Genomic DNA, 25,066 nt, shown 5'->3' on the forward strand with positions numbered 1-25,066 from the left:
CCACAGCTGAAACCAGGACAACATTTCACTATGGCTTCTGCCCTTTCTGAATTTTGAAAGGGTGTTCCCATCTCTTCCGTGGGACTCTCCCCATTAATGATTTAACTAATTACTTTTTCAGCTTACTTGCTTTCTGAGCATCAGTCAGAGAGGGTGGTATGATAAACGAAAGACAACATACGAAGACAAACTTTGTTTTCTCTTTTATTTTCTTACAGTAAAATTGTCTAATGTAGCAAATTTCAGACCCCTAATTGTCTTGTTATTATAAACTGCTAAGGTGTTGGTATGGCCATTGGTAACTTCTTTCACCATCCTGTGACATCAGTTCTTGTGACCTGGGCTTTAGCAAGTCAAATTCAAACTAATATCTGTTTCCTTTATACATTAAACAATTTTTTTTGTAGATATCCTTGTCCAGATCTCTGATACTGGAAATGAACTGTATTAGAGAATGAAGACAGTATAGTTTATGTTGCGCTGTAAGACATGAGTAATTTTATAGCTTTTTAGGGTAAAAATTATTTGGAACTGAAAATATTTTGCTCTTGAAAATATTTAATGGCATTCTGACAGATGAGTGCATTCTAAGATTGCAAAGTTGTTGAAGTGATGTTCTGGAACACTTGGTTTCTTGCATCTTATTTGCATTTGATACATTCAGTACTGGCTGGGCATCACTGGGCAGGCTTTGCTGCCCGTCTCCAAACTGTCATGTCGCAGCAGCCTTGCTGCTGAGCCAGTATAGCTGTTGTCAGCAGAGTACCTTTTGCTGAAAATATTCTGAGAATAAAGGCGTAAAAGTAGTTTGATTCTTAATGTAGGGTGCTTTTAAAGGAGCTTCCCCAGCTTTATTCTTGCAGTGTGTTTCATTCTTGTTTCTTGCACTGTGTTATTGATAAGTGGTCTTGCAGTTGTGCACACAGGTACTCACGGACCCACTCCCCCTCCCCGCAGAAGGCAGCCTTTTCTCTCCTTTGGCAGTCTCTTTGTGCCCAAATTCCATGGCATGTCTTTTTTTCAAGGTGGGTTTCTCTGCAGCTGCTTCAACTCCAATATGATTTTTCTCCCAGCTCTCGCTAAACTTACCTGTATGAAGTAATCAAAAGATTTGGAAAAACAGCTATCTCAAACCTGTCCTTTAAAGAATGTTAAGTGTGCCACCAGGACGTTGAGGGGCATTATCCTTTTGGTCGGAAAGAACCTTTGGAACATGGCTATGTTCAGTTCTAGTATATTTCTTGCTGCTGAAGCTTTTCTTTTTTTGTCTTTAAGAAATATTTTACTTAGGTAGGTGTTTTAGGGGAAAAATGAGGGTGTGGGACCACTCTTAATACGCTGGTTGTTTGTGTTTTGTTTGGGTTTTTTTTCAGCTTACGTAGGCCAAAACAAACCCTGTGTAGAAAGCTTTCGATATTGAGGGGAGGGGGAGAAGACCTGCATCTTGTCTTGTGGATGTCAAAGCAGGCATTTCTGCTTCTGCAGAAATGTATTTAATCTGATTCCCCTGCTGCTAGAGTTGTAATGTGCTATGTTGCTTTTCCTTAAAAAAGTGCAAGTTATGTCTTAGTTTCTACTTATATTTCTGTGTGTGTTTGAAGAACTGTGTTTTCCTAGAAGTAGAGTTTAGGTATTTATTTGTAGCGTCTGATTTGGGCTGTGCAGAGAAAGCGCGCAAATGCTATTGCCTTGTGGCTGAAGCTGGCATTTCAAATGTTTTTTAAAAAATAAATAATTCCCTGTCCCTATGAGGACAGATTTATTAATTGAGGTCGATGTTTCTTTCATAGAGGTAAAATACACATTCAGCAGTTATGGGCTGGAGGTGGGGAAGTTTTCTTCTGAACACTGCCCACGAACCCCTCTTTATCGTCATTCTTTGTCATTTTTGCCTCTTCAAATTGTACATCTGAAGGAGAAAGCTTATGTCCTTCTGCTGTACGCTGTTTAGCTCATTATGTGGTCAACGCAGCTTGCCCTCTCACCAAGCAGGAACTCCTTTCTGCTGGTGCTTGCATGAACAGACAATAGGCTTTTTGACAATAGTTCAATTTGTTAGAGAGGGTTATTGAATGCCATCTATTTTGGATACGTTAAGAGAACATTCTGAAGGAAAATTGGTGGTTTTTATTTCTTTCTAATTCTTCTGTTGAGGGAAGGTCAATGTATAGCTGGGAGTTGTGTTAATGCAGTGTTCTCTATCTCTGAATACGCTTAGTCTGAAACAGAAAATCAATAAGTCTTTTCAGCCTTTGACTCCCTGAAGAAGGATTTTACTACCTCACGTGGTGCTGTGGAGGACTCTAGTTTGTTTTGTGCGGTCAGTTTGTCCTGACTGGCAATTCCTTTTAGCTTCTTGATGGATAAATGATTTTTTTTATTATATTTTTTTTTAAGTAAGATCTGAAAAGCTTGAAAATAAAAGTATGAAACTCTCTTCTCAATAGGCATTTTCTACATCCTGGGCTACTGTCATTTCAGTGCACAAAGAGAAATGAATACATTTCTATTAAAATTTTTTTCATCTTCCCCACAAGAAAATATCGGTTGATGACACTTGGCTGAGACACTGGTTTCACTCCATTGGTAGGTATTGAAATTGTCATAGACCTTTTGAAAGCCTTTAGCATCTCTCTAAGGTAGTTCTTGTATCCCGTTCTGTCTCAAGTGCTGTAAGACATCACAGCAGATATAAATCAGTATGCATGATGTTTTTGTGTTATCTTTGTTGTAGATATTGCTTGAATTCCTAATTAATTACTTTTGCCAGCAGGTCTGTATTTGAGTATAGAAGTTAATGAGCTAGCTTGTGTTTGAACAGCCTTTCCTTTAATGGTGTGCTTTAGCTTTACTTTGCAGAGTAATCACACTGTAAGCACACATCAACAGGTACTGAGAAAGTGAGAGTTTTATTTTATCTAAAAATTAACATTGTTTCATTCAAAATGCTGGGGACAGTGATGTGGGGCACAGCTGGTGGCCAGTTTTATTCCTCAGGGCCTTAGAACTGCTTGCTTATGCGATTTATTTATTTATTTATTTTAATGCCTAGATGTTAGGTTGTGAAGGAAATCTTCAGAGTTGTGTCATGAGTGGAGTTGTTGTATTTCTTTTCTGCAGGCTACCCAAAGCTGTGCAACCTCATTGGTGCTTGTGGAAAGTGGTTCACTGTTGTTGCTTTCCTGAACCTGTCTTGGCCTGGGACTCATCAGACCTTGTATCCTCTTATGTGCACAAATAATATCCTGAACTTTGATGAAATTGAATGGTTTGTGTTGGAAGGGACCTCAAAGATCATTTAGTTCCAACCCCCCTGCCATGTGTGTTTTATTTTCCATAGATGTACCTTCTAGGCTTGTTTTAAACCCTATAGGTTTGTGTGCTGCCTTAAATGGGTTGCTAAAATCAGGCATCCATTAAGTAGCACAAGGTCAGTATGAAGATATGCAATTATTATAGGTAAGATCTGGTTTCTCAGGTGGCTTGAGCAAACCTATCTAAGCAGTTCTGTTTAAAGGGCTGACAGGGCTGTATCTTTTTCCTTTGACTCTCCTGTCCTTCTCCTCACCCCTGCCAAACAGGCTGCACATTCCTTTCTCACCCTTTGTATTGGCACTAGCACGTGTGACAACATGGTCACCCAGATCAGCTCTGTGATTTGCCTGAAAATTCATTCCCTAACTGTTTGCTGCATTGCTTTCCACCTGAGCTGGAGAGATGAGTTAGCAATGCTGCTAAGGCAGGCAAGAAGGTGAATCAGGGTCCCTGCTAAGGCAGGGAAAAGGAGGGGATTTTGATGAATTTCAGCTGATTGTGAAACTGTATGTTTACCTCTGAATTTTATGCCTCTGAAGATGCTTATTGGAAGGGAGCATTCTTCAATGCCCCTCACTGAACCCCATCTCAAGGTTTGTCAGAGTTTAATAGGTGTGGCAACTGGGGAAGATCTTGGAGAAAAAAACTTCTCTTATTTTGCTTTGGGTTTCTGACCATTGGTTTTGCAACTAACAATTGATTCAAAGTTTTTCTAGAGTTTCAGTTACATTGGGAGCCTTCTTGTCTTTGGGGGCATGGAAAGGATCATGGGGATGCGTAATGATAAAACTTAGTTGTCTTTGTTTTGTTACTTGCTTTGTGGTCCAAGGACACCCCCTCCTACTGTCACAGAGTACTTCTCGTGTCCAGCTTTCACTCAAAAACTTTTGGATGGATGTGTTGCTGTAAAAATTATGTGGGGATTTGAACTGGCAGAAGTCAAGAAATCAAGAGTCTGAAAGAGTCAAGAGTCTGAAGGTGCAGAGTGCTGGCAGTTTAGTTTGGCCAGAGCTTTGGTGTCATGTGTGACAGTGTTTCATATGACCATATCCTCTTCGAATTAAGTATACAGTGAGAACACATTTATTTCAGAGAGCCCAATAAATGTGTGCAGGGCTTCAGGTATTTTTACTATGCAAGGTGAATTTTCAGATGCTATGTATGATGGTCATGAAGAAAGAGAATTGGTAATGCCCCAAGAGAGTAATTTAGTTTTAATAGATATTTGTCTAATTACTTACTGCTATATTGAACCAAAATTAACAGTCCTATTTTATATTAGTGTTTGATGTAAATCTGTCCTTACCAACTTTCCATTTTTATTGCAGCTGAAGGTATAGAGGAGGTTCCAAATTAGTCCAATAACTTATGTAACTGGACAGTGTTTTTTGGGTAGTAACTATTTTTTTTTTAACGTTTCTAGGGATTTTCTTCCACGAGGTTCTGGAATTGTAACAAGACGACCATTGGTCCTGCAACTCATCACTGCCAAAACAGGTAACCTCTTTCTTTTTTTAGTTCAATGCCAGGACAAACTGCTGATGGACTTCAGCAGGAGTTAAAAAATTTCTAGGAAAACTTAAGCAGTGTGAAGAAAATTGCAATTAGACTGTCTGGAATAAAGGCCTACTGCTTCAAAACTGCATGCTCAGGACCATTTAATCTCATTGTCCTATCTGTTCCTAGAGCACATAGTAAATTTAATCCAAGATCAGATTTGAAGCAATAGAGAGACATTATTACATACAAAGTGTTTTAGAAATTAGCTTTGATTTATTCATTTCTTGATGAGATTTACAGTTGTATTAGTTAACACACCAAAACTGCTGTACTTCTACCTTTAACTCTTGCCCCAGTGCACACAGATTTTATTCCACACAGCTTGTTTTCGTGACTTGTCTTTTTTGGTTGGGCTCACTGCACTAAGTAGAGCAGAAGGTAGACTGGGGGAGAGCAAGGCTTCTGTGTATTTGTCTGGTCAAAAATAAGAACAGAGTATGTGTATAAACGGAGCTATATGACGTATTGAGACTGTTGATCAGAATTCACCACTTCGTACTCTTCCAAGGGGCATTTGATCTGCTGTTGTGTAGCTCAGTTCTCTAGCATATGTAAGAACAGCTACAGTTTTCCATCGTTCAGGTTTTTTTTGCTGCTGTTGCTGCTTCTAAACCAACGTAAGCAACAAAATTAACTGGTTTACTATTGAACTTCCACTTAAAATTGTAAAAAAGAAATGAAATAATATCCAAACCAGCATTTAAAAATAAAAGGTGCTCTTTAAATTATGAAACATGATGAAACAGGGGAAGAACAAAATTGAAGATTCCTGTAGAACTTTAGGCTGTCCCTATGTGTGAAGTGTAACTAAGTTTTTATGTGCATTTTTTTTTCCTAAAAGGTCTTTCTATACCTTCAACAGGAAGGTATACTTCAGTCTGCCTAGGCTGCAGTGATTTTTCTGAATTACTGATTGTACAGCACAGTCATATTTTCAATGCCTCTATGAAATTTTCCATAGTGTTTATATTGTGGAAGAGAAAGGAAAAAAAACCTGTGGAAGAGAAAGGAAAAAACCTGTGGAATCTGGTCTTTCTGTATGCTCAGCTTAGAAACTTTAGGATTTTCAAGTGTGTGCTGTGCTTATGATGCTTTTTATATATATATATATATATATAAATAAAAGATCAAGATTGTTTTAGTTGGAGATATGAACACTTGCCATTTCTGCATATCTGGCTTTAGATCTCTGACAGAGCATGCAGAAATGCATGAATAAGGCCTAGCTATGGAGAATCTTCATCTAATTTTCCCAGCGCCATGTAAGAGCAGAAGAAAGAAAAGAATCAAGCTCTGTGCTGGCATTCCTAACAAAATGACTAAATTGCGGGGATCTATGAATTAGTAAGTAAATCCTTACACTCTAACCTCAAGTGGTTTAATACTTATTCCTAGACGTCCACCCTAAACTTAACCCAGCTGGTCTGTATTTCCCTATTTTTTAACATCATCGTTGTCCCCTGGTTAAGGGGGCAATGAAAGGGCTTTTATCTCTTTCTGGTATTTTCCCAATTAATATGTTCACATAGTATTACTAGCTTTAGGTAGGCCTCCAGGTTTTTGTATAGGTACCTTCTCTGCTGAAAAGTAGTTCTTCTTTATAGCTTAGATAACACAACAAAAACTTTAGGCATTCTGGGCAACTGAGCTTCAGCCTAATTTTGTGTTTCCTGGATGTCAAGACGTATTTCTTTCTCCCAGTGGGAAATGCTGTGTATTTGTTGTTTGGGATTAGATGCCAAGACCTTTGAAAATGTAGTCTTTAATTATTTTGTTACTTTCTTTAAACTTTGTTCCCTAGTTGTTGTTTTTGGTGGTGAAATTCCAAATAACTTTATCTTTTAAGCCACCTTTATGTTACTGGACTAATTTTAAAAAGAGAAAATAAAGAAAACTGCTTAGAGAAGCACAGTGTTCTTTTACAGGAAGCAGATGCTGGACTGATTTTTATCAAGTCCATAATTATCTAAAATGTTATAGAAATTTATTAGAGGACTGTATCAGGTTCTTACTGCTGTAGCAAGCTTGACTGATCTCTAGTCCTAGGATCTTTCCTGACTCTTTTAAAAGTCAATATTCTTAAATTTATAGTATTCCTTGAAAGGGATGGGGCACTTTCTATATACGTCCAGGCATGCAGAGATAACTGCAAGATATTTTAGCAATGTTTTGGAACCGGCTGAGCATCTTTTGGAATTTGAATTTGATTGATGGAAGAGGTTAAAGCTTCATTTAGCTTTGAGTCATTGCACTAAGGGATAAAGATTGGCAGCTGAGGCATTTATGCACACCCAAGTAAGAGGAAACTTTGACCACTCATTATTAGAGTTGGACATGTCATGGAAGGGTGCAGCAGGATTTGATAGTGAGGAGTCATCAGGGGACCTCCAACATCTGAAAGATCTGACACATCTGGGTAAAGAGCTGGTCTCTTTATGTGCTTTAAAAATGCAAGTATGCAAGAGGTAACACAAAACAATTAAATACAAAGAAATTTATCTTATGAGATGTGTAGTATTTTTTTTTACAATTTTGTTTACTTCCTCTTTTTAAAAAAATTCTGTGTAATTAGCACAAAACTATTTTCTAGTGACCTGTTGACTTTCTTTAATTGCTAACATTTTTTGGTGAGGACACTACAATTCCTAAACGGCTTTACACCATTTGCACTTCTGCATCCATGTGGATACTTCGTTTTGCTGAAATCTTGGAGGCAAAGACAAAGGTTTTCATTAAATATTGCAATTGACAAGATAGTCTTTAGTAGTTGTGACTACTTTTGTCCAAATTTGATAATGTGAGAAATACCTGGTAGCCAATTTGCTGTACTCTGAAGGTCTCTGACTTGTTCTTGACTATCCTACTGTGAGTCTTTTTAGGGACGGCTTAACTGCATTTCAAGTGAAATTGTAAATGTGGCCTGTATCCAATAAATTACTGCACTGGAGAGAGGGGTGGAAAAAAAGTAAATCACCATAAGGTTCAAAAGACATTCTGATTATTTTTTTCCTGAAGTCTTGCACATGCTTGCTTCTATTGAAGTTGCTGAGCTTTAATGCAAGTATCTTTTGTTGTGAGACTACTCCTCAAGCATACCCATCTTTTATTGCCATCTGGTGGCAAAAAAAAATCCTCTTACAGAAAATGAAAACAATATAAAAATAATTTAGATTAGAAGATCATTTATCTTAACTGAAATAACCAGACTTCATCATCAGGAAAGCACTTGGTGGTCTTCAAAGACAAAAACTATTAAGGTGCACAGTGCCAGTAGTAGGGGAGGGACTGGGCACTTTGCAGAAAGGAAAGGGAGACAGTGGCTACCATTTTCTGTATCCCACCCTCTGACAACCACTCATTCAGATGATAAGCAGGGATGCTGTAGACAGCAGTAAAGATTTGGGAGGTGCATACCCCAAAAGCTAAAATGTGACATCACCATGGGGAAGAGGTTGTAGGTACTCGTGACCCATTCCTGAGACAGGGAAAGACTCATCACCCCAATAGGACTGATGTGCTAGAAGAGGGATAGTGCTGCTGGTCTGAAACCTGAATTTAAGATGTTAGTGTAAGGGTGTGGAGACTGCAAATCTTCTGCAACTGCAAATCTTCCTTGCTGCTGTCTGTGTGTGTGTGTACTGCCAACAGTGTCTGGAGTAACCTGAGCTGATCAGCAGTGACTGCTGAGATCTGGCAGTATGGATTTGAGGGCTCAGACAGTTCTCCCATCAGCCTCCCTATGGGATATGGGCTTTAACTCACATTGGGATTAATTAATCATACCCACGAATATTTGTTTTTATAAGTGATTTTGCCTGGAAGGTTTTGTTTCCTTGATCCCAAGTTGATGCTCAGTGACATCAGGAAAGATGGAATCCCCTTGTTGAAAGGCTGGAAGATGACTCTGTGTTTTCCCATCTTCAAAAAGATAATAAAAGTGACAGAAAAATCAAAGTTCACTTTTAGGAAAAAGAAATCTGTAATTAATTATTAACTAACAATCTGAAAGGTACTTGAGATGAATAGCAGCCAACACAAATTCATCAAGTGGTAAAAACACCCTCATATCAGTCTAATTTATTTTTTTATTACAAGGTAGCGGGCTGGTAAATAAAGGTGTGGTAGGTGTTTTTTATCTTGGATTCAGTAAGGGTTTTTAAATTATCTCATGTACTTCTAATGGCTGTTCCCTGTCTCATCATGTGGCATACCTAACTTGGCTCTCTTTAACTTAGAGGCAGATTTTTGAAAGATCTCAAGTGTGTATGTAATTTAAATGGTATGAAAACAACAGTGGAGATTTGTCATTAATAACAATATAACATTGTGCTAGATTAAATCATAAATGCATAGGGAGAAATAACTCACAGGAAAAATGAGGAGCATTTTAAAAAATGTTATCCCATAATGCTGGTTTGTATGATTTATCTAATTTAATCAAAATTGAAGAGAGAAATAATCACTTATTGTAACACTTGTGGTTGAATGCACTAAAGAGAACTATGCTCTGGTAGCTTTTTCATTCTGTGTTATACAAGGTGCTTTGAATGACTCTGGGGAGGGGGGAAAGTATTCTACATAACAAGACAATGTTTTTATCTATTTGTACTTTCTCTTAATGTAACTTCAGTTTTATACAGAAAATACATGTCTGAAAACTAGGCATTAGGCAGGATCACTTTTTGTTGTCTGACTTCATGTCCATTCGCACAAAAATGTAAATAAAATGTTTTTCTAGTACTCTTCTGTGTATGAAAGCTGAAAACTGTAGATTGCATTAAAGCATGTGCTTATCCAACCTCGCTTCAGGCATCATTGCCAAGGACAGGCTAAGGGCTGAAACGAGCGAAACAAAGCGCTGCTTGTTCATTTGAATTTTTATCCTGTAGCCTGTGTGCGGCACCACAGGTTGGGAACTGTTGTAAAGTCTATTCCTTCAGAACTGGTGGGACCACAGATGTCAATGGGAGGAATGAGCTATTGATAAATATTAATAAATTATGTATAAAAATATTAATAAATTAATACAGTTAAAAAGCAGTAAACATTTTTATTTGAATTACCTTGAAGCTATTTCAAATAAGGACTCTTTCTCTTACTGGGTGTTACAACGTGGAAAGCTTCCTTGACTAGCAGCTGAGTCAGTCAGCTGATTACAACTAGGCAGCTAGTATTAATTGTTGAATTTTGAAATATTTTTCTGAGAAAATCTGATGAACCACTGAAAAAAATGTAACTGAGAAGAATACATTTTATTTTGTACTGGGAGCATTGCGTGAAGAACTGATACATAATAAGAACCACTTGTCAACTCTTTTTTTTCAGTAGGTTACTATTTTCCAACTTTGAGATGACAGATTTTACGAATCTGAATTCTCAAATGTACTACAGCAACTGAGATATTTTTTGTGGATCGTATTATCTTTTACTTTGAAATATTTGAATATTCCTTGGTTTTTTTTTTTAATAAACAGTTGACATTGAAGCATACAACCCCCCTCACTCGTTGTCATTTTGCTGCTAGAGCTAAAAAGGAATATAAGATATTCTGGAATTCTTAAGTTGTCAAAAGTAAGATGAAGGTTTTTGTTAGGTGATCCCTTATTTTTAAAATAAGAGATGCATTATTTTTGTCTTAACGAGGGTGGGTTCCCCTCTCCCTTGCTCTGTGAGTCTGGAGGGATTATGGTATTGTAGCGCAGAAAGGTTGATGTTTCTTTTCCTACCCTCTCCTCTTTTGGATTTAGTTTGCTTTAACTGTTGTTACAATTTCATGGGTGGTTTTGACTTTTTTGTTGTTTTGTTTTGTTTTTTAAACAGCTCTGTCAACAATAGTAATAAAGTGACTTTTCAGAAACAGACTTCGTACTGATACATAAGGCTCTCTATTAATCTGTATTCTCAGATCAGGTCTCCTGAGCTGCTGTTCTTTCTTTTAGTACCAAGCAAGCTCTTTGTCCTGATGTTTGAGGGCTTTTTACTGAGAAATGTTTTCTAGGGAAGAAACACCTAAATGCAACTTGGAGATCAGGCCTTAATTGCGGGATGAAATGAGTCAGCTTTGTCCAACCTTTCTCCAGTCCTACTGCTTAAATCTTGTGGGGACAGGATGTGAGCTTGTATCTGTGATTACCATTTATGTCATTATTTCTGATTGCAGCCTTGCTATGCGAGACACACTTTTGTGTTCTGTTTTGCCCTGTTTGAAGGCAGAAACTCCAGTTTTAAAATCCTGAAGTGGGGTTTTGGTTATGCACCTCTAGGGCAGGAAATTCAGAAGATACAATAATTAGTATCAGTATTTGGATTCAAGAGTGGAAACAGGAACCTAGTGTCAAGTTTGAGTCTAACAAATTAGACTATATCTATCCCTGATTCCTAGTTGATGCCTTTTTAAAGTAAGAGGGCAAGTTGTATGATATTGGACACTTAGGAATTCATTGTGTTCTTCACTTCAGCAAAATCATAGTTGTATCTATAAAAGCTTTTACAAACTTCTTAAGCATGGTTTGGATTTAGACTACAAGAAGTCTTTAGGAAATGAGGAGTTGTGTTTTAAAAACGGTACAGTGTTTTAAAGTGATCTTATTTTCATGATGAACTTGTAAAAATGTACAGAACTCCTTTGTTAAAATTGTGTGTAACATGGGCTGTCAAATTTTGAAAACAAATGCTAAAAATATTTAATGATACAGACTGTGAATTACTTTTCTTCAATTTAGTGATGTATTACAGGCAAATGTAATCAGATGAAAACTCAGAATGTGATTCACAATCTGTTCCTTATGCTATTAATGTAAACACTATCTATTTGGATCTTTCAGGTTGTTCCAGAAGATGACATGCTAAAGATAAAAGCAGTAAATCATATCCAGTAAACTTGACTTTTGAACTAACCTTGTCTTGTTGTAAGCTGGTTTTCATCTCTAGCATGTGGTCATATATAATGCTTTCCTGATATCCGTGATGACATCCTTTTGTGCTTACACATCTGAAGAATACTAGGGGCTTAAAAGTGAATGTCCCAAGTCTTTAAGCCTGTGACATACAGAGTTGCTATTGATATTTTTCACAGAGTATGCTGAATTTCTGCACTGCAAGGGGAGGAAATTTACTGATTTTGATGAAGTTCGTCAGGAAATTGAAGTAGAAACAGATAGAATAACAGGAATGAACAAAGGCATTTCTTCAATTCCTATTAATTTAAGAATATACTCTCCACATGGTAGGTAAAATCATTCTACTTTATATCTCTGTTGTGTAATGTATTTTCTAGCTCTGTCTATCTAGCTGTCTCCTTTTGTATGTGTTGTCATTGCTCCATTTTAAGTCTTCTGGGATGGAAAGCTTCTGAGATTAGAGAGAGCTGTTGCCACTAGAGCTGGGCAGAACATGCACTCTCTGTCCCATTTAATATTCTTGTGATTTGAAAATATTCTCACTGCATCAGAATGAAATCAATCTCTCCCCCAGCACACATACCATTAGTTAGTAGCTTACTAGTAAAGGCAAATATTTGGGGATGGGAGACTTAGTTGCAAAACTTCTTTTTGCCAACCTCCAGATGGATTTCCTGATGAGTGATCTAGAAAGTCGTTATGTCTCCTTGCCCTATTGGATGTTTATTGTTCACTGTCACTAAAAATATGTTTAGACAATAATGGCGTTTGAAGCTGCTTTCTGTGGTAGATTGTAGACCCCCAGTATAGATCAAAGCTAGTTCTCTGGTTGCCATCTGCTCAATTTAATGAAGGCAATCTAGAGAAAATGTTTTGCATTGAATCTGTCTTGGATACAGGAGAAAAGTGGTTGAAGCACTTTATTTTTCTAGCCACCTCATCTGATGTCTTCATTGTGAATCAAAGGACAGAAAGATTAAAATAAGAGGAGAGGTAATTAAAGAGATGATGAACCTCTCTTTGATATCCCATGAGCAGCCTTGGCTCTAAACATATGCCTCCAAGCCCTTCTCTGCTCTACAGATGTGGCATGGCCAACTGGAGAAGAGCTGAACTAAATGCCCCGCCTCAAAGCTTGTTTTTTGAATATGCTGACTCTAGGAGAAAGTGAAAATTTCCTACCTAATGCTCTTACTTTGTTTTATTAGGATCAGTCTTATAGTTCAGCAACTGTTATCTCTATTAGCCAAACCTCAAATATACTTCTTGTGTTTCCTGGAAAGGAATCACATTTTTCTCCATTACCCCAGTAATGGCTGAACAATCAAGGATACTTATAGTTGGCATTGTGGCTTGTACAGGGGAAATCGTGCCAGAGAAAAACAGGCTTTCTTAATGGATAAACTTTTTCTCATTTCTTACCTTTCTTAAGAAGTTACAGAGTAAAAAAAAAAAAAAAATCTAAACCAAAAAACCCCAAAAGAACGACATACCCCAAAACCTCTTAGAAACAGTTTTGCTATATAAGTTAGGCTGGCTATTGACTTTTTGGGAATATCTTAATTAGAGACACTGTTGGAAGCATGATCAGAGAAGAACTGTATTAAAAAAAAATACAGAAGAACTGTATTAAAAAAATTAAAAACTGTATTAAAAAAAGCCTGTTTTGGGTTGATTTGAAAGACGCAATGGGAACCATATGTTGTTGGTGCTCCTGTTGGTGGATAAAGCTCAGAAAGCCATGTTCATTTGTTGAAGAGCCTTCAAGGATTTTCAGTATAAGTATCATTCTGCTATGCCAATTATAATGTTTAAAATATTAAATAGTGCTAATGAATTCAGAGATGAAAGACCATCCGGGAGACAACTGTACTTTTGAGATTGTCAGGCATTTTGTTTGAACCATTGGCAATATTTATATATTATAAAGGTAATTACTTGGGGGTTTATGTGACTGAAATTTGTCTGTGGCCATAGATGTGTAGACCTCTTCAGACATGTCTGGTGTGCTAACCAGCTTTACGATCCTGTGTTTTCCATATAGTATTAAGCCTGACTCTTATTGATTTGCCGGGAATCACTAAAGTGCCAGTAGGGGATCAGCCTCCAGATATTGAGCAACAGATCAGAGACATGATAATGCAGTTCATCTCTCGAGAAAACTGTCTGATACTAGCTGTGACTCCGGCTAACACTGATCTGGCCAACTCAGATGCACTGAAGTTAGCTAAGGAAGTGGACCCTCAAGGTAAGCATGATTGCACGTAACCACTTTTTTTCTCCAGTGTAATAACATAATTGGAAATAACAGACCAGCTCTTGTGTGAAATATAGTTTATAATATATAAAATAGATATGTATATATACATTCTCATATAGGTTTCAGCATCACAATAACCGTTTGTTAGCTCAGTATCATTCAGGTAATGATGCTGTAAATGTATTTTTTAAATTTTGTCACTCTCTCTTATAAGCAAGTGGGGCAATGCCTATTTAGAAATTTGTGTAATACCTAGCAAAATGGGCTGTGGTGCCGATGGGATTTCTGGATACTTGCGTCATAAACTCCTTACAGTCATGTCATAGCAATGCTGAATCTTGTCAAAGAGATTTGAGGAACACATTTCAGCACTGGCAGTGATGATCCCTTCTTTTCCAGACGTACTATAACTTGTAGTTGTATCTGGTATTGTGTGATACAAGCTTTGAGAATGTCACATCTGTTATTATAAAATTGTAAGATTTAATTGTTCTTCCTAAATATAAATGATTCTTCACTATCTTTTTCCTTCTGCGTCCACACCTTTAAGGCCTTAGGACCATTGGTGTGATCACAAAATTGGATCTGATGGATGAAGGAACAGATGCAAGAGAAATTCTAGAAAACAAACTACTCCCTCTTCGTAGAGGTGAGAATGTTCAGTTGCCTATATTTTTTTGCAATCCAGATGGTGGTTTGGATAAAGGAGGTATTTGCGAGTCCTGGAAGTGAATCAAAGGTTGTGCTGGACTTGATGAGTTCCTACCTTTTATTGTTATCTCTTCAGCAAACATAAAAGGCAGCTGTGCTAAAAGTGTCCTGCAAGTAAAAGACATTTTTTTTCTGGACCTGGAAAATAAACTGCATATTCCAGAGGAAGCAAGAAAGGTCAGCACAAGTTGTTAGCCAGTTTTCTCTTTTGTGCCAGGTTGCTGCCACTTGTAACAAAGGAATCTTTTTTCTTTGCATGACAGAAACGAGCACCAGAGCTTGTAATCTCACTATAAACCAAGTTTTCACCCCTTCCAGAATTTTTCCATGTGATTGCTCTGTCAGCTACTGCTGCAGTTGCTCATGTTGTTAACAACATGAGAATTTTGATTCTTGTTATCAGAGCTTTGGTAATCTCACTATAAACCAAGTTTTCACCCCTTCCAGAATTTTTCCATGTGATTGCTCTGTCAGCTACTGCTGCAGTTGCTCATGTTGTTAACAACATGAGAATTTTGATTCTTGTTATAATTTATTGATGAGACCACCATCTCCTCCCATGCAGCATGTTGGTTGAGTGAAAGAGAAGAATTTTTTTCTACTGTATTTTGCTAGTGCATAATTTACTTATGTATTATGTATGTGTGTGTTTTGATGGTTTTTTTTTGCTATCTTTGAAGTGGTTTCTTTGGGGTACTCCAAAGTTTCAGATATTTTTATATTTGAATCAGTGATATACAAGGAAGTGTATCTGTCATACATAAACAGGATGAACAATTTAGACACAGTTAAGGTCATTACAGTACTTGTAAACTGTATCTGAAGTATCTGAAATGCTTAAATTGGAAAGTTTTATTTGAACTGAAACAGTCTACTTTTATTTAATATGAGTTCAGTAGTTCAGGGAATAGCTGCATTGACTTACCCACTGATTTTGTGTTGTTTTAGGTTATATTGGTGTTGTAAACAGAAGCCAGAAAGACATTGATGGGAAGAAGGACATAAAGGCAGCTCTTCTAGCAGAAAGAAAATTCTTTCTTTCCCACCCAGCATATAGGCACATGGCAGATCGGATGGGAACACCATATCTCCAAAAAGTTCTAAACCAGGTAAAACCTGAAAGTTTTGTGGAGAAGGAGCTTTTATAATGATAGGACTGATGAAAAATCTTTATTAAAATGAATGTTGTTCAGTGAACTTCAGTTATTCTTTCCGGCTTTTAACCTTTTAAATTTTCGTAATGGAGTAAATGAAGCTGTATATTACATGCAGCATATGAAAACTTACTGTGAGATGTAGTTTCTGACTTTTACTGTTAGTTCTGCGCTTCTCGGTTTTCTTTAATACTGAATATGAACATAAAAAATAAGATTTGTCTCCCTTCCTGGAAGTATAACATCCTATTCCTTAATTATCACATTTCTTCTAGTTTAATGGGATTTTTAGAATTCAAATTTAGAAATTAGGGGAAATGAATAAACCATGACATTTTCAGAAATCATATGTCCTGAGGTTTCACTGTATGTCTGTGCCCTAAATTTACACTTTATTATAGTTTTTAATAGAAACAGTGTACTGTGTACTAATGATATAAATGACAAATATAGTAATCAGAACACTTTGTTCACATTGCCTTTATTTTTGCCTAACCCTTTGGTTTATTTGTATGAGTCCATGCTAAACCACATCAGATCACAGCTTCCTTCAGCAGGAAATAGAGGTCTGTTTCCCACTTCCCTGGAGGAGAAACCTGTAGCTTACTGTCCCAATGAAGACACTGCATACAGGAGATTTGGAGGAGTATATAATTCTCTTCACCATTTTGTGTCTTTGGGTATTAATGTTTCCATAGTGCCACCCCTTAGCTTGAACAGCATGTGACCATAATGATGATGCATCTCAGCAAGTTTGAAGAGGACAAGACCAAATCATGCCTGCCTCTCTAAAATTGCTGGTGATGCTATGGTTTTTTTCATTTATTTTTTTTTTTTTAAACCCTTACTTTATCAGCTGACCAGTGTTCTTGGCATTCCTATAAGTCAAACTTGAAGTTTTTATTTCCTGTTCACTGTGAAATTGCAGCCTTTGGTCTGGAATAGACAAAGACTAGGTCAGCCTGGCTTTGTCCATTTTGGACAGCAGCTGGAAACAGCAGAAAAGTTATTGATTAAGGTAGGAAACAAAGTGGCTGTCCTGCTTAATTTCTTGCTATGGTGACTTTGCAGCTGTAACTTGACAGCCAGGTTATGGCATGCTCTGGTCTTGCTCAAAAAGAATGTTAATGCCCTTTATTTGTGCCTCAGAACCAAATCCTTCAGCAGGATGCAAGAACTTGCTTTTATCCTACAATTTTGTCTGTTGAGGATGTTTTGCCTCTTTTTATATCTGGAAATTTTAATCTACGTGTCTTAGTTCTGAGACTGGAGCACGGGCTGCATACGCCTTTGGTGTCTTATCTGTCCTGATTTGCATTACTTTATGTACTATTAACTTTTTTGTGAACTGTTTCGTAAATTTACCTATTTCAGTATGAACTGTTGGTCTTCTGTTGCTATTACTGTGTGCAGAATATCACATATGGGAAGATCTATTTAAGTTTCTTCCATAAGATATTTGAGATATATTAGTGTTTGTAGTTTCAGGTAGGATTTCAATTTCTCTGCATCCACAAGGTGGTGCTCCAGGGAAACTCCAGCTTTTGATTTTGTCCCTGTCGGTGTGCTGAACAACTTTTATTTTGAGTTTATGTATTTTTGTATATGAACTTCTTGATTTATAGCTTGTCTGATTGGGGTTGGGAAGAGGGTTTGCAACGTAGTGCCAGAAGTCCACTTTGGTTTTAATCAAGGAACAGGTACAATGCTTGAGAAAATTATGGCACAATTAAGACATTGATAGTGCTGTCCAAACACATTGCAACATATATATGCAAAAGTGAGTGAGGTAAGTTAAACACAGATCTGGTGAGCCTTTTTATGCTCTCCTTCAAATTATTTTCCAGTACCTTTAGGTATATTTTCAGAAATGAAAACGGAGAGTCTTCAGTGGTAGAACCTTTTCTAGACAAAATTCAAGTGTTTAAAAAAAGATAAAGCTCTATAATCATTAATAGGAGGGAAAAATCTGTTCCCTTTAGTATACTTTGTACAAGGGAGCAGAAATCACATGGAGGTGAGTTTTCTCAATAGTGGGAGAATGCCTAGTAGGTACTCTGTATGTCTATACTTGCTTCCATCTCTGTTCTCAATGGGCTGTGGATGCTCAGAATCTCTTACTTGTCCCGCGTTGCCTTGTGGCTGTAAAGCAAATGAGTCATCATGTTGAACAAGTATATAGGGAACTGGGAAACACTCGTCGGAAAACCAGCAAAATGGGAGTTGTGGCACCAATTCCAAGTGATGAGAGGTCATTTCAAATTACATATGTAATGTGGATAACTTTTTTGTGTGTGGCTAAACAAGTATGTAGTAACAGTGCTCAGTGAGTGAGTGGACGAAGGCATTTTTCAAGCTTCCTTATAATGTCTATGCAAAAGACTTATTGTTCTTTAACAGAGTCCAGTGCTTCAAAGATCAGAAGGACCTATACTGGTAAACTAGCTAACTATAGCTAGTTTGCTGGGAACTGTAGCTGGTAAACTGCAGGTCATCGCTGATATGCTTGGCAGTCAGAAGGAAATGGTTGTACTCTTGCTTTTATATTTATTAACGGTATAAAAGGACTATTATTTGCTTTTTAGCAACTTACCAATCATATTCGGGATACCCTGCCAGCCTTCAGAAGCAAACTCCAGGGCCAGCTGCTTTCTATAGAACATGAAGTAGAGGTATACAAAAACTTCAGACCAGAAGATCCAACCAGAAAAACAAAAGCCCTGTTGCAGTGAGTGTCTAATCTTTTGTCTGCTTTTCTACTCTGTATAAGTTTGTTTTGCTGTTTCTCTTTTTTTTTTTTTTTCCTTTCTAGTGGGTTTAAATTTAAAGATTAGGATATTGTTAAGGATTCTGTATGAAAACTACAAAGAATTCTGTACTTGGTGTTCCAGAACACTTTATTTATTCTACAATTTCAGGAGAATTTTCTCTAAATTAATTTTAGCAATCCTAGAAAAGAGAGAAAGCAAAACAGGAAAAGGTACAAAGATAACATAGATGATCAAAGGTAAGAAACTGCTTCTGATTGTACAGACATGATCTTCAGCCTGCCAAAAAGATGACCTCAAGCAAGGGAAGGAGTTTGTGTTAGAAGCCTGTAAGATGAGGAGTCTGAAAGGAGAATAGGGAATGGTTCTTTTTCCAATATAAAAACTTGGCTCTACAAAAGAACTTGAAGAAGGCAAGATCAAAATTAATCATAGATGGTAGTCCTTCATATGATGTGCATCTAAGCCACAGAGCTCGTTGCTGCAGGAGCTGATGCTAAAATTTTATTTGCTTTCAGAGAGCAGCTAGGCAAATTCTTGGGATAGGGAAGAAATTTAAGGTTAGTAAGCACGAGGACAAATTCCTGCTGTACGGAATCCATGAACAGCGATTTATTGAGGCCAATGGTATCCTGGAGACGTGTTACTCTGTGCTTGCTCTGTTCTCCTACTGTCGGTAACTGTCATGATATGGCTTTTTTTCTGCTGTAGTCCAGCCATTCTTACATTCAAGTGATAGTGTATTAGGTGGGTAAAAGCCTCTTTCTTGCAGTTTGCCTCTCTTAGCACACATCTGACAACTAGCAGCAAAATAGGTGATGTGATGTGCCACCTATGCTTGTGTTAAAATTTACCTGGCAGATCTTGACCCTTTGGGGCTCAAGAAGTCATCATGGATTGAATACTGTAGTTGTTTGTCAGAGGAATGGCAACAATTTCTGGAGCTACTTTATTATAGCAAATTCCAAACTAGAAAACTTTTCACTGCTGAAGTTAATGTCCAGTTTGGGACTCATCCACAAAATAAGTCTGTCTGAGGAGACTTTGATAACACTTTTGTAAAATGATGGCACAGAGATGACTGTTCATCTGACTTTGAATCAAATGGAACTGAAGTCACAGTCCTTTCTTTATTATGGTTTTAGCACTAAGGAAAAAGGGTAATGCTGCAATTTCAGATTCAAGCTGCTATAGCACCCACTGCTTTGATTCATGCAACTTCCTTACTTGATCTGTTTCCAGGGATTCTTGATACTCAGTTTTGTGTACCTTTTCACCTGAAAGGTCTGCTATTTTCTCTCTTTCTCTCTCTTTCTTTCTTTCTCTCTCTTTCTTTCTTTCTCTCTCTTTCTTTCTTTCTCTCTCTTTCTTTCTTTCTCTCTCTTTCTTTCTTTCTCTCTCTTTCTTTCTTTCTCTCTCTTTCTTTCTTTCTCTCTCTTTCTTTCTTTCTCTCTCTTTCTTTCTTTCTCTCTCTTTCTTTCTTTCTCTCTCTTTCTTTCTTTCTCTCTCTTTCTTTCTTTCTCTCTCTTTCTTTCTTTCTCTCTCTTTCTTTCTTTCTCTCTCTTTCTTTCTCTCTCTCTCTTTCTTTCTCTCTCTCTCTTTCTTTCTCTCTCTCTCTTTCTTTCTCTCTCTCTCTTTCTTTCTCTCTCTCTCTTTCTTTCTCTCTCTCTTTCTCTCTCTCTCTTTCTCTCTCTCTCTTTCTCTCTCTCTCTCTCTCTCTCTCTCTTTTTCTTTCTCAGCCCTCTGCAGCTACTTCTATGTTCATATGTGATAAAAATTTACCTCTTAGAAGAGAAAGCATCTAAAAGAAGATAGAGAGATGTGAAACGTACCTAGCTCTTCTCTCTTATATGACTGTTGTCACATTCCTACTGTGACTGATTTCAAAGGTTTTCAGCCTTCTCAGTTCTCTGGGATAGATGGTAATAGCACTGGATTGTGAAAATGCATAAGTTTTGGGCAGGGCTCATTGTCTAATTAAAAGTCTGGAATTTGGAAGGGAAAGTGGTCACCTGAACTGAGAGTCTTTCTTGAGCCACCTGAAGACTCTGATTTAAGCTCTGAAGTAAGCTCTCTGCAAATGGTACCATTTGCTATATGATTGGAGATTTTTACTTATGGTGGTCTGCCCTGTTGAGCTCTGCAACTTCTGCAGCAGCATCTAAATATGGATGTGCTTTTCTATTCAAATACAGTAAATATTATAATTTAAACGTCAGGACTTCTATTTGCTTATCCTACTTAAAAGACCGCTATCACTTTTTCTTCTCCTAAAAAACAAACAAAATTTAAAAATTTGTGTAATAAATGATGGTAGCATTTACAATTTTGTGATCATTGATAGAACACAAACGTAGCCTGGTACCCTGCTGTATTTGTAGCTGACTTTAATATACAGTTTAATAAACAGTATATTTTTTAAAAAAACACAACATTTGGTAAGAAAGAAAATAATATACTGAGCTATGTCGTGCAGGAGAGGAGAAGTGTAGGGATGGGTGTGCGTAGGTATGGATTTTATGGATTGGAAGCTTTGCTGAATGAATTGTTGATATACTTTTATCAATTCCTAGACATGTTTTAATAGGCATTAGTAGTTACATAGTACTGAAGTAAGAGTTGGTAATTTACGTGCTTAAACGGTTGTGTTTGTGTTTGGTTTTTTTCTCTCCCACTTTGAAATTTAGGATGGTACAACAGTTTTCAGTGGATTTTGAAAAAAGAATCGAAGGATCAGGAGATCAGGTTGATACACTAGAACTTTCAGGAGGTGCCAAAATCAATCGTATTTTCCATGAACGTTTTCCTTTTGAACTAGTGAAGGTATTTATCCATCTTGCTTGTGTGCTTTGTGTTTTATTTATGTATTCTTATGTTCATACTTATAGTAGTAAAGCCAAGATAAGATCTGATTGGAAGAAAATGCTCTTAACCGTGGAAGAAATTACATGAAGTTATAATTGAGATATTTGGCTTAATTTCTAGTTTTGGGTACTGAGACATGCTAAGAATTCTGAAATACTGGAGTTAGAATGTAATTCTAGTCCCAGTTCTTACTATTTTCCATGCTTTTTTATTGTTTTATCACAAATGGCAACTTCATTCTGGTTAGATGGCATAGGCAAACAACTACAGCTGGTAAATTTAAGTTGTTGTGTTCAAGTACCTAGTACCTATTAAAATTAGAGTTATGGAAAACAGCAATTTTCTGGGTTTTCTACTTCCTGTATTCAATGTATTAAACAAAAGCCAACTTTTGGTCCTACGCTTTCATAGTGGGAGGTGGAGCAGAAGCAAATTTGGTATTTTGAAATAACTTTGCTCTTCTTGGTACATCTTTTCTTGCTTACTCATCCTTTGGGTAACAGAATAAACAGAGGTCCAGTGAGGTGTGAACTAACAAAACCTAGCTTCCTGTGAATTTGTGTTACATATTCTTCGGTTTTTACTTTCACTGCAGTGACTTCAGCTTCCCCTCACCATGAACTCTACTGTGTCACTAGTCCCCATTCTTTCATACTTTTCCTAAACTTCCTTTCCACCTGTTTTATGTTCAACTGCCTTGACATTCCCTAACTTTCAGTTGTGTAGGAACCAGGCAGGATTGTGGCTGGTTCCAAGGTTTAAATGGCAGTCCAACAGAAGCGATGACAGTTGGGCTTAGGTAATGACCTTTTTGTTTGTGACACCACTAACTTCTCTCCAGCTAGCTGGCTTTCAAGAAACCTAAAGAAAAGCTTTATAACTTAATAACTGAGATCACTGCTCTCTTAAATTTGATTGACAAACAGTAGAATGGGAAGGGGAGGATAAACGGACCATAATCACAGAAGTTGCACCACTTAGGAAAACAGGCTTAAAAACTTAATGCTGCATCTTCCAAATCCTGTTTCTGGCTTACTCTGTCAACTCTACGAAGTCATTTCAGCTGTTGGTATATCTGGAATGGAAGGGTGAACAATTTTCAACAATCCTTACTGCTGCCTGTAGCCTTAGTGTTGAAATGTTTTAAAATACTCATGCTTTGTTTAGTGTAATTAGAAATTAATATTTTGCCAGTTGAACTTGCTTATCTTTCGCTATATTGGGAGACGTAATATTCTCAGTTTTATTAAAAACTTCCCTTAATATGTTCTTATATGCTCTTGTTCCTCTAGATGGAATTCAATGAGAAGGAACTCCGGAGAGAAATAAGTTATGCCATCAAGAACATACATGGTATCAGGCAAGTGCTCCCGTGTTTTCAAGCCCAGGCACATTATAGAAGCTGTGGTCTTTTTGACCTGTGGACATACTGGTTATCAGCTGCTAGGCTGTGAAACTAACACACTGTTCCCAGCCGCTGATTTTTTTTCTTCCAGTCCTTTACACTTCTGTTTTTCAGGTAGCTATTTTGAACCAAACAGTTGGCTTGCCCCAGGAAGTTTAATTTACCTGGAAATGATGGAAAAATTATTTTACAGAGACAATAATTTTTTTTTTTCTGGTAGTGTCTGCAGTTCTGTTAAGCCTGTATTCCTGAAAAGTCATACGTTTTAGAGGGAAAAGTATATGTCTTGATATGGAAAAAACTTTTCAGCTTGTCTTGTGGTAGACACCTTACACTATTTTACTCCCCTTTGTTCTCAACTGCTTCTTGAAATGACTGATTTGCAAGTGAGTTGGCTGTGGTTTCAATTTGTGGGTATATAAAGTATATTATTAGGCTTGCTCAGAGGAGGTATTTGTTTTTTGCTTTGTAATGACCTAATCATCTCACTTTGGAATGACCAGTGTATTTTGGAGGGACATTTTATCAGATGAATACCGATTTCTTGTTCACTTGACAATAGAAAAGCTCTGATTCTTCCTTGTGGTATTCTTTTTTTTTGGTCTTCTCTTTTTCCTCCCTCCTCCTACCCACTTGTGAGTACGTAATATCTTTTGAAAGCATTGCTTACAAGCTTTTTTCTCTTAGTGTTTTGGAATATGTTCTTTGCGTTACTTGCATAGTAAATTCTCAAATGGTTGACTCTAGTAGCTGTGGTGCAGTACTTGAACTTTTCTGGCCTTATTAATGGAAAGGTTTTGATGAGCAATTTATGGTAGTGAACTGATAGTTTGGGGCATGTTTTTATAGTTTGCTTTTTTATATAACTTGTCTGCCAAGATAGACTTTTGCAAGCAGAGTTTGAAAGAGAGGTAAGGCCTATTTGTTCAGAACTGGTTCTGTGCAGTATCTGTTATATAGGTTCATATACCCTGCAGCAACCAACTGTGAAATTCTCCATATAGGACTCTGAGTAACAGAACCACATTTCCTGTTGTGTGTGAAAAGTGCAGCTATAGGATTCTTATGGGTTTGCTATGCAAGTGATTGTGCGTGGAGTGCTGCAGCTGTCGTTCATCCCTTCATGCACTGTTCAAGAGCCTTTACTGCATTATATCAGTACTCCTTAGAGTTCTCACAATCATCTTCAAGTAGTAAGGCATGTTTCTATATTCTTACTCACAATAACACTTTGTTTTTTAGAGAAAGGAGCAAATTTAGTTATGTGGAAGCCTGTTTGTGTAGGGTTTGTTATTACTCAGGTGTAAGCCTCTGAAAATGAAGATATGAGTAATTCAGTAAAAAAATCTTCCTTGCATGATGTTTTTATTACTGTCTTACATGTTCTTTTATGTCCACAGAACAGGTTTGTTTACTCCAGATATGGCATTTGAAGCCATAGTTAAAAAACAGATAGTCAAGCTGAAAGGACCTTGTTTAAAAAGTGTGGATCTGGTGATGCAAGAGTTAATCAACACTGTCAAGAAGTGCACTAAAAAGGTAATTTGCAAATACATCTGGTAAAGTAAGTAAAATGTAATCGTTTAGTAGGTAATATAAAGCCTGTCCTGCATTTTGCACTATTATAAGAGATTTCTGATCTAGCCATTTGATGTACAGTCTTAATTACATCTTCTGCACAACTCTTAAAACAACGTAATGCTGGAAATGTTCATTTTTTTGATTCCTGTGTCTTGACTATATATATATACACACACCTCATGATAATGGGATTTTGTTGAGTCAAGAGTTGCCCCCAGTTTACTCTGTAAAACCATCTTTTCATTGGTACTGAAATGGAACGTAGGCAGCAATTCCACAGATGTGTAAATCAGCAAAAAAATTATACTTTAAAGTTTTGTTTTCCAGTGCTAATAAGAGGAAGAAACAGTGAAGCTTTTCTACATCAAAGACCTCAGATGTGTTCAGACTTCTATTAAGGAGAGAAAAAAGCTCTTTCTATATTTAAACTTTATTGAATATCACCACAGTTCTTTGGGATATAATAAGTTCACAAGTTCTCCTGTGCTTTATTCATGCACAACCCCAAAATGTCTGATCTCCAGCTATCAAGAAGTTAGTGGAAACCT

The 25,066-nt window shown here is 37.1% G+C and overlaps 1 protein-coding gene across 8 annotated transcripts in view; it reads left to right on the forward strand.

Annotated features, from left to right (window-relative positions):
- Positions 1 to 25,066, forward strand: part of DNM3 (dynamin 3) — a 183,380-nt gene that overhangs the window by 13,437 nt on the left and 144,877 nt on the right. For all 8 annotated transcript variants that reach the window (XM_014943475.1, XM_014943472.1, XM_014943470.1 and 5 more), the window contains exons 2-10: positions 4,739 to 4,812; positions 11,951 to 12,100; positions 13,819 to 14,022; positions 14,585 to 14,683; positions 15,694 to 15,854; positions 18,485 to 18,627; positions 21,355 to 21,490; positions 22,825 to 22,892; positions 24,338 to 24,476. In XM_014943475.1, the coding sequence (XP_014798961.1) occupies positions 4,739 to 4,812; positions 11,951 to 12,100; positions 13,819 to 14,022; positions 14,585 to 14,683; positions 15,694 to 15,854; positions 18,485 to 18,627; positions 21,355 to 21,490; positions 22,825 to 22,892; positions 24,338 to 24,476 (1,174 nt within the window). The remainder of the gene's footprint in view (positions 1 to 4,738; positions 4,813 to 11,950; positions 12,101 to 13,818; positions 14,023 to 14,584; positions 14,684 to 15,693; positions 15,855 to 18,484; positions 18,628 to 21,354; positions 21,491 to 22,824; positions 22,893 to 24,337; positions 24,477 to 25,066) is intronic.

This window comes from Calidris pugnax, unplaced genomic scaffold (assembly GCF_001431845.1).
Source record: "Calidris pugnax isolate Ruff unplaced genomic scaffold, ASM143184v1 scaffold63, whole genome shotgun sequence".
In the NCBI taxonomy this organism is placed as follows: domain Eukaryota; kingdom Metazoa; phylum Chordata; class Aves; order Charadriiformes; family Scolopacidae; genus Calidris; species Calidris pugnax.